This window comes from Toxorhynchites rutilus, chromosome 2 (genome assembly GCF_029784135.1).
Source record: "Toxorhynchites rutilus septentrionalis strain SRP chromosome 2, ASM2978413v1, whole genome shotgun sequence".
NCBI lineage: Eukaryota > Metazoa > Arthropoda > Insecta > Diptera > Culicidae > Toxorhynchites > Toxorhynchites rutilus.
In genome coordinates, this window is record NC_073745.1 from 256143810 (window position 1) to 256163109 (window position 19300).

The 19300-nt window shown below is 37.8% G+C and overlaps 2 protein-coding genes across 2 annotated transcripts; both read left to right on the forward strand.

Moving 5' to 3' along the window:
• The first annotated feature begins 1737 nt into the window (after positions 1-1737).
• LOC129766830 (elongin-C-like) lies at positions 1738-2085 on the forward strand. The gene has a single exon (XM_055767429.1). The coding sequence runs from the start codon at positions 1738-1740 to the stop codon at positions 2083-2085; it is 348 nt and encodes a 115-aa protein (XP_055623404.1).
• Positions 2086-16837: 14752 nt separating this feature from the next.
• On the forward strand, positions 16838-17426 carry LOC129766831 (uncharacterized; the record flags this gene model as incomplete). Its single annotated transcript, XM_055767430.1, has 2 exons — positions 16838-16885; positions 17382-17426. Coding segments are annotated over 2 exons (93 nt in total), but the record flags the coding sequence as incomplete, so codon positions are not given.
• Between the last annotated feature and the right edge of the window lie 1874 nt (positions 17427-19300).

Sequence of the window (19300 nt, forward strand, 5' to 3'; positions counted from 1 at the left end):
ATACGTGACCTGCTCTTCGGCAGGACCAGTACGTGGTGTGCTAACAGTCGCCAGGGTGACCGATTCATGGCAACACTACCATTACATTTTTATATGTACACGAAATATTAATATATATATATATGTACACGAAATATTAATTATAATGAATGTATTTACGTTGCCCAATGCACAATGGTCTAGGAGATGCATTTAAGTGGAAATTATCATTTATAGCTTGACAGTTATTCTCTAGACAAAGACTGTCTTCGACAAAGTTGTTACATATAATAGAGCGCTAATTTTTATGTTATCAAAAATAGGGTGACCAAAATTTTCGATTAAATAAAAAATCTAACTTTCTGATTTTTATAATTTACTTCCTCCATGTTTGACTGCTAACTTCAAATACTTTCTGTTTGTGCGCGATAACATCAGACTCAAATAACGTTATTTTCATCTCATCTGAACAAATTACCTCCTTCTAGTCATCAATTGGCTTATTATACTGATTTTTTTTACGTGACTGATGCGTGCGCACAAAAAATTAAATCGCTTTTAAAAAATTAAAATTTCGAGAGAAGAGAATCCAGAATCCAGTATAATGTTTTCTTGTGTCGAGTTGAGCCGTTTTCCAAATGTTTTCCTCTGATCGTCATGGTTCCTTAGGTGCCCTCGACCCTTAAAACCTGGTTTTTTGAATTCGATTTCGCACCGTTTGAGGTGTCACATGGATGGAAACCTTACTCTTTACTTGTTTTGGATTTTTGCAGCTGATAAACCTTGATTTTTATCAATTTTTGATACGATATGACAGGGCTATTGGAGAAGTTGTATTTACCACAATGTCTATAGAACGATGCCCTAACGAGCGCCCAATATTTCACTATCCCCTTTATTATTCGCGGTGAATGACGTGAGATAGTTCAAGCCACGGTGTTCCCACAGGCGAATAACGTGTTATGGTTTGTCATTTGGTGAGATTTGAAGTTGTGTTATTGATTCTTGATAGTCGAATCGATAACACGACTTCAAAGGAGCTATAAATAAGGTGGCTTCCAGAAAAAAAGAAGAAACTTCGCAGTCTCATGTCATTCGCCGCGCGGATTAAAGATATATAGATATATACTATCTGGGAAAAACTGACTTGGACCGAGCTCTTCAAATGCAGCTTGACCAGTATATATTCGTCAACAATTGAGAACAACAAATGATTTGCGTTAAACTAATATAATCACCCTGTTCTGCCTACTCTGAATTCTGCTTGTACGTAGCACTCTGAATTATACCAGATTATATTCAGCGGATACCAGATCCCATTCCATCAACCCATACATACTTACGCCACGAAGACAGTATCGATTGTTCCTTTTTAAGTTAGTAAATCTCGAACCACAGAAACAATCACAATTATTACTTCTGGAGTTTTTTTCACTCAATGATATTCTTTCATTTGAATAAAAACCAATAACTCCTGAAAATACACAATAGCAATATCAGAGAGACGCGCACAATCCAGAGTACACAAATTACGATTTTTTGCACGAGTGTAGGAGTGTTAAGGAGAAGAAATATTTTCTTGTTTTTGTATGCCCCAGTGGGTAAAAAATGTAACGTAGGCTTCTTATATAATCAATTCGTCGCAGGTAAAGATCATCTGCTAAAGTATACCCTGGCGATCGTATAAAAATACGATACCGTTGTCTGAAACACAGCACATTCATCTCGATCATCATCAAACAATCAAGTTGACCAACAATGAACAAATGCACGGAATCAAAATATTCCCTTTTGGACTGCAAGGGACCAGTATCGGAATTCATAAAACTTGTTTCAGCGGAGGGAGCAGAGTTCATTGTGAAGCGCAAGCATGCCTTCATCTCAGACACCATCCAAGCTATGCTCTCCGGTCCGGGTCAATTTTCCGAAACCGAAACAAATATCATCCATTTCAAGGAAATATCATCTACAATACTCGAAAAGATATGCGAATACTTAGCATTTAAACATCGCTACATGAACAGCCTGGAGGAGGTCCCCGAATTTCCCATTTCAGATAATATTGTGATCGAGCTGTTGATGGCTGCCGATTTCTTGAATATATGAAAACTCAAACTCGATTGCGGATGCAAGGATCTAGGGTGTGTGATACTACCGGTATAGTTAGAAATTATTTCGAAAAGTACAATTGATAACATTGTTTTAGTCAGGTTTAAAAATATTTGTAATCAAGCTCTCTCCTAATATGAATTGGAAAGACGATAAATCAATGGGAATTTTCGAGTGCTGTAGTTATAATAGTTATAATAATTTGCAAGAATATAACGACTATGTTCATTCAGAACGATGAATAAAAATTTCAATTTCATATAGAAATAATGTGTTTTCTTTTTTACACCCAACGCTATGAAAAATTGTCCAAAAATAAAATACTTCTATTTTTGATTTTAGACCAGAATAATCCTCTAAGGCTTCTTGATTACTAATACCGAAAGACATAATTAATTACGAGGGTCGTTCAAAAACATTTTTTTAAGCGGCACTTCCATTTTGAAACTTAATAAAACACGAACGAAGCGTCCGATCCGACCAAGGTTTCTTGCAAGCTGCTCAGAAATGTTGTGAAATAACATGGTAAAGATTTTGTAGTTCCAACTTTTCATATGAGATGGCGCTGGGGCACTTAAACTTACTTTTTGAACGACCCTCCTATATGAAGGATTCAGAATGAAGGGGGAATAAGTGATTTAATCGATTTTTCTTCATCAACTTTTTCTTTAGTTAATAACTCAACTACAAAAACGCTCCAATTTGAGTATGCTATAGAATCCGATAGATAAGGTTCTGACCTATTTTCCACATTCTCAAATACAGCTGGGAGTGTGTTTGCAGTTAAGTTATGATCAAATGAGAGAGTCGATGTAGAGAAATCGATGATACCACTTACACCTCTTTCATTTTGAGCCCCTCATATAAAAGTAGAAGGGTCTGAGTCTAGGGGCACGGACAGAAGTTTGATGTAGGACTGTGATTGTTCAGAACAATTTTTTTTAAATGTTCATTGTTCAGAAATCTGTTATTTTAACTCTTTTGAAACTCTAAATAGTAGCCCTGAAGAGGGCCGTTTGTTATATGTGCTCATAACCGTCAAACGGTTTGTTACGAGCAAAAAAAGAAAATTAGCTTCTGGCAGGAAGTTCAACTGTTTCACTGAAAATGATTAATGAATATCAGTGTGACACATAACAGGGTTTCACCATATGGAGTACATATGAATCGTTAAACAAAAAAAAAAATATATCGCCATTGATTACATTGAATATGTTTATGGGGAAGAAACAAAAAAACGAGTTGAAAATACTTACGATTTCTTGATATTTTGAGGTAAAATACACATGAAATTATGCAGTTACTTTCATTTTTATGGATAGCTATGGTATTGTGATTTCTTTCCATTGTCTTATTCTTATTATAAGTCTTATTCTAAGCCATCGGGAGCAATAGCTTTTTCGGTGAAATATTGTTTGTTTGCAGACTATCACCCTCATTTTTGTTTTCAAACGAATAGAAAACGCTCGAATGTATGCCCCAATTGTATTCTTATTGCCGTACGAATCAAATCCATCCATTCGAACTTCATACAATTAAACAATTCAAACGGAACGCCTATTCTAGTTTTCGTACGAATGAGTTTTTTCATCTGCCTACCAAACGTCACTTTTTTCTTGCAAATCCTGTTCGTTTGTTAAATAAGTATTTACGTTTTTCGGATAATTCGAGATCAAGTCGTTTTGTTTCTACTGCTCAATCCATCACAGAAGAAATTGAGCCATTGAGAATTATGAATATGAGTCATGAAGATTATTTATATTTCATTTTGTTTCATTTTTGTGATGCATTACATCGCATCACCGATCTCAATTAGTGCTAACATAATATCGCTGCCATCCTCATAGTACGGAAGTCATTCGCTAACTGGAGTATCTTCAACTGAACTTATCTATAACAGGGCTGCAAAGCTGTTATGTATCAATAATAGATTTCTTCAATTTGATATATTGCAGTCCAGTTAGCGAGTAAAACTCAATAATTGTATCGATTTTCCAGCTCAACTAACGAACGATCACAGTATGGGTTACACTTCCCTCGTTGCTTTCATGAAATCTTGCATGAAATTTGCGTGATGCATGATGTCTTGCATCTGATTACTTCAACATGTTTACGTTCGAAAAAGCTCTTGTTCGAACGGATTCGTACGAAAACAAGATTGTATTTTACGAAATTGCTCGAATCAAGTTCGTCGAACGGAAGCCAAATACGGCCGTAAAAAAGAATAAGGGTGATAATCACAATGAACCTATAACAACTATGTCTAGTTGTTCCGACCGTTGTAGTTCTGTATGAGTTCGTACTACTGCTATAAGCGTCGCTTTTTGTCTTCGAGAATGTTCTATCACTGCTGGTGATGGAATTTCAATCAAACGAATGAATATAAGTTTCAAACAACTGAACAACCCTTTGCGGTCGTATTAAATTGACACGTAGAATGGTAGGTATGTAGGTATGAATTTACTGTGCAATGTGTTTGAATGTTTTGTTTTTACATAAAAATTGTACCTTATAATTATCCTTCGTGTGGTATCCATCACGAAAATCACCTACAAGAAGTTCCACCAATTTTCGTTCAAATTTTCGTATTCCTCTCATATCCATATTGTAATTTATAATAAAATTAAATAAATGGTAAATGGTGCCGCCTAGTTTCAACCTTTTTTTTACTATAGCTATTGTGTCCTTAGCTACTCACCATCGTGACTATCCATTCATCTTTCCACGCGAAAAATCTTTTCTTTATACCGAGTAATGTTATCTATTATTCATAGCGTATTAATCCGTGAACAAGTTCACTAGACTTTAAAATTGGCAAACGACCGGGACGGTGAAAAATGTTTGGTGGCTGAGAACAGACTTACGATCACAAAGAGTTAAGTAGGAGAAAGTCGGGAAAGACGGACACCTCTGTATAATTGATAAATTACATTTTTATTTTAAATTTTAATGATGTACAAACTTGAAATACAGTGTATCAATACGTTTGACGCTTACTGTTTACACCTAGCTGGCTTTCTGTTAAAACTGATAAAAAAACAAAAAAGTAAGCAACTCGATGTAAATTTTCTTCCGCAGAAAATAAGGTTCTCATTGTGATCGAGTAATTTTTTTGGGTATTTTTCGTAACGTGAATGTTTTACCATTACTTCTCTTCCCGTTTATCGAATCAGCGGTGAAGTTTTCTCAATTTTGCTCCAGAAATGTTGACGAAAATAAAATACTAATCAAGTCGGGTAAGACGGACACCCCACCGAAGGGAAAAGCAAACATTATGTTTCGAAAACAATTTGATTATCTCCTCTTTGTTTTTTTATAACAGATGCCCTCTAGCTACGTTTGCAAGAGCAACCAGATATGGACAAATCAGCAGAGCGGTTTTTAAAACATAATCCGAGTTTGTCATTCTAAATGCCGGAAGCTATTTTAGACATGAAAAAATGAGAAAAATTACAAGCACTTCTAGGTGATTCTAGTCGAGCCTTTTTGTTCGATTATTTTTAAGGCATATTTGAAGACCTCCAAAACTTATCGATTACATAAACTTGAATTTCAGTTAGTGTGCATCTTTCCCGACTCAATATTTTTTTTCAAAGAAGCCGGACACATTCATTTTTCAAAATTTCTGCCTCACAGACTAATTTTATTATGAAAAGAGACCTAGACTATCAATTTGTGGTGAGACAGCTATATACTTTTTTGTGAGATTCACAAAAAAAATCAACATTTACTTAGGGTGTCCGTCTTTACCACTCCTTCCGTATATTTTTTCCTTCAGCATTTAGTCACCGATAGTGTTGAAGCGGCTCTAATCATTTCCATATCGGGGTAGTGGGGGAAAGTGGTCACGTGGGGTAAAGTGATCACCCGCTTGTTTGGTAGAATAACTATTGACTATTGATACCGTATCACCTTATGTTTGAAGAATTTTATGACTTTTGAGTCACCCTGTACTTAAATGGAGCTGTCGGATGTGAAAATATAAATAAAAACGAAAATCGCTCTCTCGGTAGCTATTTGGCCATAGTTTTGTGCGTTCCGAATTTAAGAAATTTGTAGTGAAATTCAATGACCTGATATTTCAGACAAATCAACAGTTTATACAACTGTTTACATATTATAGGAGAGGTGAACAGATATTTTGTTCAATTTCAGCGATTATTTCCCATAGAAATTACTTTTTTGTTCGGGGGCAAAGGTGTTGTTATGTCCAATTAGTATATTCACTTTCCCACTGTGCTGGATCAGTTCCCACAGTTTTGCGCCGCGTGAGCCGAGTCAGCAGAGTGTCAGATTGCGATAAGGCAATGTAAACCGTAGGACTGCGTGCCTCAGCATTGGGGTCCGCCTGTCGTCGCGTCAATTCAAATGAATAAAATAAAGTTAGTATTAGAGTGTAGTTCGGACATCATGCATCGTGTTTGATTCGTTCCAATGGGCGGCGAAAAATCCAAAGCCCCTGCTGAGGAGATTGTCATATCCCAGCAGCGGCAACAAGCACAACCAAATCTGGTGCCACCGCTGGCATCAGAAGGAATCTCATCGTCCCAGATAATCGCAGGATGCTGCCTGTTCAATTTGTCTGGAGAATCATCAGGCAAGAAATCGCCCTCACCATTAACACGAACCAGAGAACCCTTGCTACCGGCGTGTAGTAAAGGGAAATCAAAAATACACAACGTAGGACTACCGTTGGAGAAGGACGATCAACTCCAACCTCAACAGGTGTCAGTGGAGGATTACTACGGACAATGTCCTGTTTTCAAAAACTATTATACGGGGTCCTAACTGCTATTAAAGGGGTCCCTTTTGTGGTTTTGAACCAGAAAAAATATGCCACACCAACGAAAACCAAGCCTCATTATGAAAAACGTTATGTGTTTCCTACCACGTTTTTGCACGCATGAGAAAATTTAAATTACGACTCTAGATGAATAGGCCTAGCTCATTTCATACATTACCTACTATTTCAAAAATGGTTTAAACAAATTTGGACAAGAAAACACGCATAAATCTATCCCTTCAAGCATGATATGTGAGAGTGATCACTTTACCTTATCACTAAAAAATGTTCGATTTTTAAATTTTTTTTCTAATGATGAAAAACGTACTATTTTGAATTTTCATAATAAAAACCGCTTGCTATCTTGATTAACAATAAGTTGAGCTACAATATTCTTTGAAAAACGGAAACCGTAGTAGTATGTGGACACAGGAAATGCGCATTTCCCTTAGGGTGACCACAGTCCCCCCATTTTCCCTATCATTATAGAGATGCTTGGAAAATGCTCCGTCAAATAACTTTTCATATTTCATTTTAGCACACGTGCGCTTTGTAGTAAAGTTACGAAAGTGCATCCACCTTGTCGAAAATAAAACACTTCTCTAAATACATTTTTATTCGCTATAATACAGGTTGCCGAGTCTACTTTTTTTGCCGGTTCTTAATTCCCTGGTTTTTGCTGTTTATCAATCCAGCTGTGTCGTTTTGTCTTCCAAATGTACACACAAGGCATCTACAAAAAGCAAGGACGCACATGGACGCACACACTAGGCAACTGGCAATTCAGGTCGGACCAACTTGTTCGATTCAACCTAGCATGTCGTGTCGCGCGCGATGTGTGTCGGCAATCTTCACAGTCATATTGAAGGAAACTAAAATTCATAACTTAATTTTGAACAATGCTTGGTTTACAATAATTGTTGTACATAGAGCATTCATTAAACTTACTTTGAGGTTTTAAAGTTTATTTCAATAAATGTGATATATATATATATATATATATATATATATATATATATATATATATATATATATATATATAAAGGGTGTGTCGCATCAAATTGCATCACGGAAAAAACGCTGTAGAAATTCGCCCAGTAGACCGATCCTTTTGAAAATTTTAGACAGTAAAATAAAAACTATTAAACAACTTTTGGCATTTTCTTTTTATTCATATTTCGAGCCCAAGCCCGTATGCTCGCACCTTCCTCTTTACCCCGTCCATAAGGTTCTGTACAACTTCAGGTTGTAGTTTTTTTGAACAGAAATCCATTTTCTCTTGAAGTCCGCCTCCGATTTGACAACTTTTGGGTTCTTCCGGAAGGCCTGCTTCATAATCGCTCAATATTTCTCTATTGGGCGAAGCTCCGGCGCGTTGGGCGGGTTCATTTCCTTTGGCACGAAGGTGACCCCGTTGGCTTCGTTCCACTCCAACACGTCCTTTGAATAGTGGCACGAAGCGAGATCCGGCCAGAAGATGGTCGGGCCCTCGGGCTGCTTCAATAGTGGTAGTAAGCGCTTCTGTAGGCACTCCTTAAGGTAAACCTGTCCATTTACCGTGCCGGTCATCACGAAGGGGGCGCTCCACTTTCCGCAAGAGCAGATCGCTTGCCACACCATGTACTTTTCGGCAAACTTGGATAGTTTCTGCTTGCGAATCTCCTCCGGAACGCTGAATTTGTCCTCTGCGGAGAAGAACAACAGGCCCGGCAGCTGACGAAAGTCCGCTTTGACGTAGGTTTCGTCGTCCATTACCAGGCAATGCGGCTTCGACAGCATTTCGGTGTATAGCTTCCGGGCTCGCGTCTTCCCCACCATGTTTTGTATTTCGTCGCGGTTAGGAGCCTCCTGAACCTTGTATGTACGCAGGCCCTCCCGCTGCTTGGTCCGCTGGACGAATGAACTTGACAAATTCAGCTTATTGGCGACATCCCGGACCGAACTTCTCGGATCACGTCTAAACTGCTTAACTACGCGCTTGTGATCTTTTTCACTGACGGAGCATCCATTTTTGCCGTTCTTCACCTTCCGGTCGATGGTTAGGTTCTCGAAGTATCGTTTTAGTACTCTGCTGACCGTGGATTGGACGATTCCCAGCATCTTACCGATGTCCCGATGTGACAACTCCGGATTCTCGAAATGAGTGCGCAGGATTGATTCACGACGCTCTTTTTCATTCGACGACATTTTTCCAAATTTACGAAAAATTGACAGTGAAGCATGGCCAACGTGATCTATGCACTCTTATCTGATTATAAGCGAAAGCTGAAGATATAATTCCTAAAAATTAAATTTCTACAGCGTTTTTTCCGTGATGCAATTTGATTTGACACACCCTTTATGTTCTTATAAATATAACTATAACGGAACGGTATTTGTTTTCTTGGTCTATCCTCCTCAATGATCATAGCTGCAGTGGCCAGAGCTACGGCTATAGCGCCATATGATGCTACTGGATAAGCCATTTTCATTTATAAATATTTTCTTCTTTGAAAAATGACAGCGGACGGACACAAAAAAGTATCCGACTCGACAAACAGTGTACTATGTGTTAACCGCGTTAACACATAGGGGTTAGACATCAATTGAATATAGGCTACCCAAAATCAAAATCAATATGACGTCATTTGTTTACCAACATATCATTTGCGAGGACTGAAATATAAAGCATACTATCTCCCTGATTTCAACAATCAGGGAGATAGTATGCTTTATTTCTAACTGCATGAGCGATTTTCATATTTCGGTTTCACATGGAGGTGTTCATATTTAACATGGAGTTTAGAGTTAGCCACTATTCGACTATATAACCGGACCGAGTTGTAAACAACAGTAATTGACAGAACCAAAATGTCAGTGAACCGCAGCAATATTGGGTACACTGGCAATATGAGAGATTTGACGTTTTAGTCATACCCCTGGTACGGCCACCTTAAGCGTAAAAACACACTGGACGGCTCTCCCGCGTGGATTTTGCAATGACAGACCGCCGCGGGTCCTCGATAATGGAATGTGAATCCGCTTACTGACCAAACAGTTGTTCCTTGTATCATAGACTCGTCTTGCATACGTTTATAAAAATATAATAATGGCAGATGGTGAAACCGTCGAAAGCAGCTGAACGTGTTTCACACCAAGCTCCTGCTGTGACTTGTCATTGCGAAAATCGCGCGGCAGAGCCGTCTAGTGTGTTTACACCAGCCGTATGGCACGATTATCGCTATCTCACTCTATCTACCGTCAACGCCTATCTCACTATCTCTATGCTGAAAAAGTGTCATCAGCAGAGAAAATAAAACGCGTGTGTTTCGCAGAAGGCTCAATAACAACTATATTTTTATTTGACGTTTCTCTAGATACAAGGTAAATCAACTTTAGGTAATTCAATTGCGTTTTACTCATTTACACTGTTAATATCCCCTCTCAATTAATTACCCCAAGTACGTCTCTGAGTTTACGGAATCTTGACGATGCCAACCCCTTCGTCATTACATCCGCCAATTGATCCTCGGTCGATATATATTTCAATTTTAATCTTCCTTTCTGCATAAGCTCTCGTACAAAGAAGTTCTGTATTTCAACGTGCTTCATTCTCTTATTCTTACGTGGTTCCACTGTGACAGATATACAAGGCTGATTATCCTCGTAAACACTTATAGGTTCCACTACCTTTACGCCGACAGAATTGAGCAGATTCAGGATCCAAACAACCTCGCAACTGACCTGACACAGAGCCGTGGTTGATAAGGCCACTGACGTTTGCTTCTTCGTAGCCCACGTTACCGTTGATCCAAACAGCTTCACGACAAATCCGGATACCGAACGCCGGTCATTAGGATCGTTACCCCAATCCGCGTCCGCGTACGCTTCCAACATCTCAGATAAATCCGCTCGACGATACACCAACTTATAGTCGATAGATCCCTTCAAATATCTCAATACACGTTTTAGGTGTTTAGGTGCACCCAGTGCTCTTCAGTCGCACCGCACTGGAACCCAGAAAAGTAACTCACTGCCACACAAAGATCTGGTCTCGAGGTCACCATTAGGTACATCAAACACCCTACGAGCTCTCTATACGACTTATCTGCAGCATGCTCCTTGCTACCCTTCATTAGCTTCAGATGTGGGGCCATCGGGATGGGCGATGGCTTGCACTCTTCCATACCAAACCGCTCGAGGACGCTCTGAACGTACGCTCTTTGATCGATGGTCATTGTTCCTGTTTGCAAGTCTCGCTGGATGTTCAACCCGAGAAAGCTTTTGACATCTTTGACAACTTCTTTATTCCACCGATCGCCTTAATGGAATTGCTCACTATCAATATATCATCCACGTATATGACAACCAAAACGATGACTCCATCGCGTGACAACTGGTAACAGCAGATGTCATACTCGCTGCGTTTGAACCTCAGTTTGCTAATGAAGTCATGAAACCGCTGGATCCAATTCCGGGAAGCTTGCTTTAGACCGTAAATAGCCTCATTCAGTCTGCAAACAAGGTTCTTCCACTTTTCAAACCCAGCGGGTTGACGCATTAAAATTTCCTCGTCAAGGGTGCCGTTAAGGAACGCACTCTTGACATCCATCTGATGAGCATGCCATATATTTTTTCTAATATCATTGATCTTCAGTGAAATCTGTATTATAAAAATATTTCACGTGAACTGTGAATGACCAAACTATTTCCTATGATCGAACTTTTGTAGTTGAGGGGTATGCATAGACCCTTATAGTCCAAAACTAATTAAAACTAATCGATCCATATCATGAAATCGTAACCATTATGAGTTGAGATTCAATGATATGGGTGAATGATTTTTTATCAAATATAATTTTCTATACATTTTGTTATATCTCGAGAACAACTAGTCTTAGGATAATAACATCTGCATAGTTTATCATACATTTTTCTAAAGTATTTCAATTTCAGAAATTTCAAGGGAATCAATATTCATATTTGTATGAGATTGCCCATGCATCACTAGTCACTAGGACATTGTTGAACTTTTCTTGAGCCTAATTTTTATGTCTTGAACTGACTAAAATTTAGAAAGTACACTACTTAGAATAATTATGCTGTTCATTTAAAAGATTAGAGAATTTTGCGTTGAATGCAGTTGTAGAACATTTAAATTAATGAAACGAAGTAACTTTTAGATGTAGCGAAAAGAACAAATTTTAAATATTGTGTTTTTTTTGTTAATTTTCCAAATGTGCATGATAAACTGGTTTGTTTCTATCAACTAAATTAAAGCTCTCCAACCACTCTACAATTCCTTCCTTGACACCACACTGTTATCCTTCTTGTTATCTTCCACTAATTTGAATGTTTCACAGCAGAATTTTATGCAAAATTTCCTCAAATGGAAGCGATTGAATTGTGATAAGCAGCGTACTTCTCGAATTATAGTCAGTTTAAGGTAAAAGCCGGTCTCGAGAAAAAGTCCAATAATTCTTTCGTAGTTGAGATTTAACCATAAGCATGAGAGATTTTTTATGATCCTCTATAACCTAAATATTCCGGATCAGCAGTTTCGTATTGCGTTAATGACCAAAAGTGAACCGACATTTCCTGTGACCGATCGTATTCCGAAGTGGGCAAAGAATTACACTCGACAAAAAATAAAAATAGAGGAGCAAAATGCGACTTCGAAAATTTTGAGTGATTTTTAAAACGCTATAACTCTGTTATAAAAAAATGCATTCGTCAAAGCCACAACTGGAACTTGTATAAAATATTTTCAAGTTTGCGGTGGGCATATTTGACCATCGATTTTTTGTGCGTTGTGCATGTGCATGAAATATTCATAATACAAAATAAAGGATAATTTTTCATTCGATAGAGAATACCTCTGTAGTAAATAGTTCTACTGAAACTTTCTATGAACCAAATGGAAGCGAAACAATCAGGTTGATTGGATTGTTATTGTGCATTTATTTTCGAAATCTATAGAAATTTTGAAAGCAAACAAAGAACGCTTTATCCTTTCTGACAATGGGCTCTATTATAGAAATCGAATAGAGGATTCGATATAATCACTATCACTATCACACCGAGTAAAATCTGGAATTATAGAAATCGAGGAAAACAGCTCGATTCGTTACTCTGCTCGAATGTCAGTGGCCGTGCTAAAATATTTTAAAACGAGTGCGAAATGTTTCACAAAGTACTATAGAAAGGATGCCAAATCTTTTTTTGAGACATCTGCTATGAAAATTATAAATATCTATATTTCCAAAAGTGTTAATATGGTTATGTTTTGGAGAAAACTGATATTCCCTCGACGTATGAAGCATAATAGACGTAATGCACGCATGGATGTGTAATAAAAACGACATCATGGAACAATTTGCTTTACAAAAAATATAAGTATTAGAAAATGAACTTTCTCATGTATTTTCACAACTGCAATCTATGGAATTCGTAAGGAGTCACGCACGAATCCCACTTTTCTTGACAAAAAAATTTTGTTGTTGCATGTGATACTCTTTTAGCGCCGATTTCTTGTTGTAGCGGCGTCAATAGCTTTATTGTATTGGGCCACCACCTGTGGCCCTAAATTCTCGCTTGTTGTGTGCTAGTGTTTTCTTTACCTTTCACCTCATGTCAATCCAAATCTGTAATTAAAAAAAAACATTGTTTTGCAAGACATTTCAGGTCTCAGTGCATGAGGCTCCTCAATGAATTCCTTCCAATTTTCTTTAACCGGGATTCTATTTGAACTGCCTCCACAAATACCTCGAGCAATGTATACATTCGCTTTCATTGGTTCAACGATTGGTGATTTGTCTGTCCACTCATTTTCAGCCACTGAATTATGCTCTGGAAGTAAGTTCTGCATTCTTAATTATAACTTGATTAATATAAATAATGGTGGATTGAACACTTACCTTGTATAGACTATTCTGGCAGCACCGTAAAACAAATACTGATCAAAACAAACGAACATGTGTTGAAAATTGCATATATTCAAGCGTTTCTGAAATGTTTCCCAAAGGAAAATATTAAGGACGCAAACCAAAACAAAATAATTCTCTGAAGATATGCAACAAGCGAACCTAACAACTCGAAAAGTTCTGACACTTGCATCGATAACTATCACTCGCTCGTTGCTATCGAATTGCTCGATTTATATAATAGTAAAACAGAGCTAACGAGCAAAATTCTTATCACCTCGATTTCTACAATAGGGCCCAATGTCTTTTGTCTACAACGCATATACACATCAAATTAAAAATATGTACATACGATATCCCTGAACTAGAAATTCGTAGCTTGAAAATGCTTTTTTTTTCTCTTCATGTCATCTTTTATGTCGAAGCTGAAAGTGTTGCAAAATCCCTTAAAAATTTCGACTCTTACTCCTCAATCTAGACAAAGGATCAATAGATATCAGCGCATGCTCTCTATCTAATCTTTTCATTTCTTGAATTTTTTTTTAATTGATAAAAAATAATCCATGCATATAAAACTGTTCGGTTCGTTTTTGTGCGCTTCAAAAAATCGAAATGTTCGGCACTGATGGAATACATATTATGATACATTATGCAATCCACTTCAAATATTGTTGTTGCTACTGCCAACGCCTCTGGAACCTTTAAGATTTCCAGATTGAATGAGCACACTTCTGAAATTATGCTGTGGAAGTAAATTAATTTTCTAGTATTGAATATGTATTTTATGTGATGGCAGCACATTTCTTTGAAAGTGTTTAAAAATCGTGAACTAAAATTGTATTTGATAATGATTTTGAATCCATTTATTTTTATTCGATTGGGAATGCTCAAGATCAATCGTTGGAATTGTATGATTCATATTCGGATGCGGACCGTATTCATTTTGCTACTCATTTCTCTGTCGTAAAACCTCAATGTGCTATATGATTTCGTTGGAAAGTTACAGCCAAAAATATGAGGTCCCCTCAAGGAATATCGTATTGCTGTACGAATTTTTCTCGAAACCATGTTTTTTCAACTGGTGGTCTCGACCGATTTGGCTGAATTTTTTTATCAGCATTTAAAAATGGATTATCTAAAGCGTCACAAAGCCTCATTTTTTCGATTTTTTATGAGATTCTGAACAGTGATTTTGCATGAAAAATAACTAATTTTTAACAATTAGTCGCCATTTTGGAATTTTCCGAATTTTCATTCAGTTATTTTCTAAATTATTCTAATAAAATAAGGAAGAATGTCCACGTGGACAACAGGGGGAGGGGTATGAAAATGTCCACGCTTGTCCACGGAGGGGGAGGGGGGAGTCTAAAATCGTGCTTTAGAGGTGTGCAATCCAGCTCATCATGATGAACAGCTCATCTAAAAGATCTGTTCTTTATGAACCATTTGTCTATGTGGGAGGCGATCTGGCGTAGTGGTAACATCCATGCCTCTCACGCTGTAGGTAACGAGTTCAATTCTCACTCCCGACATTCTGCCAAAAATGGAAGTAAAAGTGACGAACCAGCCAAATTATTTGAAAGTCACTATAATACAGATAAAAAAAAACCATTTGTCTATACATTTGCGACATTTTTACTGAGACTTTTCATTATAATATAAAATTGTCTTCAAAAAGAATTTTCTTATGAAATTTTTTCACCGCCTACAAACAAAATGTTTTTCATTGAAATAGAATACTAATTTAATACACAGATGTTAATTGTCATTCATAATTTTTCATTTTAAAAACGTGTTCATTCTGCCTGAAAGTCAATTATTATTTTTGGCGCCCCTAAACTGGTAAACAAAGCTCAATGCCGTCAACACGAAGATAACAGGCTTCAAGCAAAAAAGTGGGACCGATTCGATATGTGTATAACTCAAAAGAAAAAGAAGAAGTGCATCGTCATTCAACAAGCATTTAACAGACACGCGTCTAACAGATGCGCACAGTTGCAGTGCTAAAAATGAAACATCGCGAGAATGACCGTTTATGAAAAATCGTTTCTCGACTCTTGGTCAAAACCGTCAACAAAGTTTCTCTAAGTTTCTATGTTTCGCGCAACGAAAACAAGCAACACACAAAAAACCAAACATCGATGTTTAGAAGCGACCTATAATCATTTGCACTCTTCTCTTTTTTCGCCTTCATTGCCATGACTCGGATGGTTATGTTAATTGCATTGCCAGATGCACTCCAAGTGAAATATTCGGTAGCGAAACATTAAACACAAAACGAACAGAATAAGCGACCTTTGTTGTTTCGGGCACAGAAAGATTCTGAGAATTTTCCTCAGAGGAGATGCAATACTTATACGCTAACGACAGCTTACTAATTATGCAAGGGTGGAGTTTACTTCGCAAGTTTTCTTTTTCCGCTATCCCCCTTCGTTGTTTCTGTTTTAGCGGCTGCATAAGATACCCCTTATTGACAGCTCTGTTCGGGAAAGTACACAAATGGACAGAACAAATGTATGGAAAAATGGGAATGCTTCCAATTTTCATCAATTTAAACCATATATATGGGATTGTCATGTATAGCATATCAAACAAAAAAAAATCTTAGAAAATTTCCAATTTGATTGATATGCAAATCGATTAAATCCGTTCGTAGAAAAAATAGTTATTAACGTTAACTTTATTTCATAGAAACGTGACCTGTTTTCTGATTTAGCACCTTTAATGTAAGACGTAGTCCTACGTCAAAAATCTAAAATTGGAGGCGATATACATACATCCAGGACACATTATGATGTGTATAACTGGCATATGCATATGAATTTGTATATGAGGTATATGATGTAATATAAACGATAATTATACGATTTAAGTTTTGACGTAGGACTACGTCTTTCATTTCTATACCGGGGTGTAAAACCAAAGTTTCGAGAACGAAAGCGTTACGCTGGAGACCGAGATTTTGAGCGTTAATAGCTCTTAAACAACTGAACGAAATGGTATGATAAACACTTCATTTGAAAGATAAAATGTCTACGCGTCATATACTTGTTACTTTTTCATCCAAAAACTTGTTTCAATAGTCTTAAAATTGCTTTCAAAACAGGCTATTGAAATCACCAATCGGTATATAAGCGAGCGCCGCTCGTAAACCCACTCAGTTATGATTGAACAGCGATTGGAGCATGTTGTCGCTGTTGTTGTGAAGCTAATTTCGTTTATCATGAAAACGCTGATGAACGGTGTCACCAAGAGCCTGTTTGTGCACCTAAGGCCAAAAGGGAATCCATCAGGAGGAGAGTGATGCCACGGTTCCGCTTGAAACATCGGAGCAGCCGCCACACACACACACATACACACATACACGCGCGGAATTCTCGTTGCTATCATCGTTGCTGAAAAATAATCTGCCAGTTCCCCTGGGAATTGAAAAATACATTCATGCGAAAGAGTTTATTTTAATGTTTTCTATCCATATAACACTGCAACCAAATACATTTGGTTTTGTTATTTTTCAATCAATCGCAATTAACAGGAAAACTTCTGAATATTTTTTTCCCCATCAGTGGAAATTTTCGTATCCAATATTGGATGCATAACATGAAAAACGGAAAATGTTTCACATCGCGAAAATCAAGTCATTTTCGAGCGATTATTTGCTTTCTACTCATATAAATCTGCGACCAAATACATTTCGTTTTGGATTTTTTCAATCAAGTGCGATAAACGTAAGACCACGTCTTTCGGCAATTTATTAGAGGTGCAATGAATCTTTAGGAATTCCCGCTCTACGCGCACTGGCAAACAATGTTTACTCAACAATTTCTCAAACGAGAAATGGGTGTTGTGAGAAAGGATTAGCGAACGCGAAAACGACAAACGGGAGAAAGATACGTTTGGAGGTTGAAGGAAATTGGCAGAAAACTTCTTCATTCTATCATTCAAATAATGTGATTCATACCACATCGTTTTGCCAGAAAGAGATTATTAATGTTCAAAGGAGGAATCGAGTCCTCCGAGGAAATTACCCAGCGCAAATTAGAGTCGACTATCGATTGCGGCATTCGTACACAAATAATTTTATAATGCAGTTTCACCAAAGTGATTTCTTCGGATATATTCACTACATCATGTCATGTATTTCATATTCTTCATTAAGAAATCCATATCCATGGTACCTATCGGTAACGAATTATTATCGAAACCACGATTTTCGCTAAATGCTCCTTTCAGTTCGGCCTGTAAAAAACTTTTCTGTACTCTAATCCATCAAATTTGGAGCCCTGAAAAGGGCCGTTGATTATATGCTAAATTAATATAGCACGCTCTCCTCGGATACGATGAGCCAGCTGGATGTCCTTGGGCGTTAGTCTTTCGGTGGTAAGGCACCACGAAAGCAGCTCGGATAAGCGCACCAGCCGCAGGAAGCGTGAAGAAGCCACATCGCTATCGACCGGGAACTTCGCATGAAATTCGTCGCTATCAGAAGTCGACCGAATTGCTGATCCGCAAGCTACCTTTGCAGCATTTGGTTCGTGGAATTGCTCAGGACTTCAAAACCGACTTGCGCTTCCAAAGTTCCGCGGTTATGACGCTGCAGGAGGCTTATTCGAAGATACCAATTTGTGTGCTATCCATGTAAAACGCGTCACATCATGCCCAAGGACATCCAGCTGGCCCATCGTATCCGAGGAGAGCGTGCTATATTAGCTTAGCATATAATCAACAGCCCTTTTCAGGGCTCCAAATTTGATGGATTAGAGTACAGAAAAGTTTTTTACAGGCCGAACTGAAAGGAGCATTTAGCGAAAATCGTGGTGTCGATGATAATTCGATACCGATAGGTGCCATGGATATGGATTTCATAATGAAGAATATGAAATACATGACATGATGTAGTGAATATATCCCCATATCGAAGAAATCACTTTGATGAAACTGTTTACCGTTTGTCGTTTTTAAGTGTTGGGAAAGGGCATTATTTTTGCTGAGTAAATTCCAAGAAAAAATCCATTCCTTCTTTAAGCGTGATTCATTCTGCTTCGGATCAACGGAACAGTGATAATCATTTCATACAAACGATAAAATGTCCAAGAGTTATATGATTGCTATTTATTGAGTCGGAAAATTGTTTCAATAGCTTAATGATAGCTTCGAAAACAGGTTATAAAATGACGCTTCCTTTGCTTTCGTTCATTTCTTACTCTACTCTCGCACCGTGACGACTCGTTTGTTTGGGACCAAGCAGATAGCAGGTTAGTCTTTCAGTGGTAAGGCACACGAAAGCAGCTCGGATAAGCGCACCAGCCGCAGGATAGGTGAAGAAGCCACATCGCTATCGACCGGGAACTTTGCGTGAAATTCATCGCTATCGGAAGTCGACCGAATTGCTGATCCGCAAGCTACCTTTGCAGCTTTTGGATCGTGCTCAGGACTTCAAAACCGACTTGTGCTTCCAAAGTTCCGCGGTTATGACGCTGCAGGAGGCTTATTCGAAGATACAAATTTGTGTGCTATCCACGTAAAA

Excerpts from the sequence above, each read along its gene's own strand:
- LOC129766830 (XM_055767429.1), top strand. The coding sequence starts at position 1,738 with ATGAACAAATGCACGGAATCAAAATATTCCCTTTTGGACTGCAAGGGA.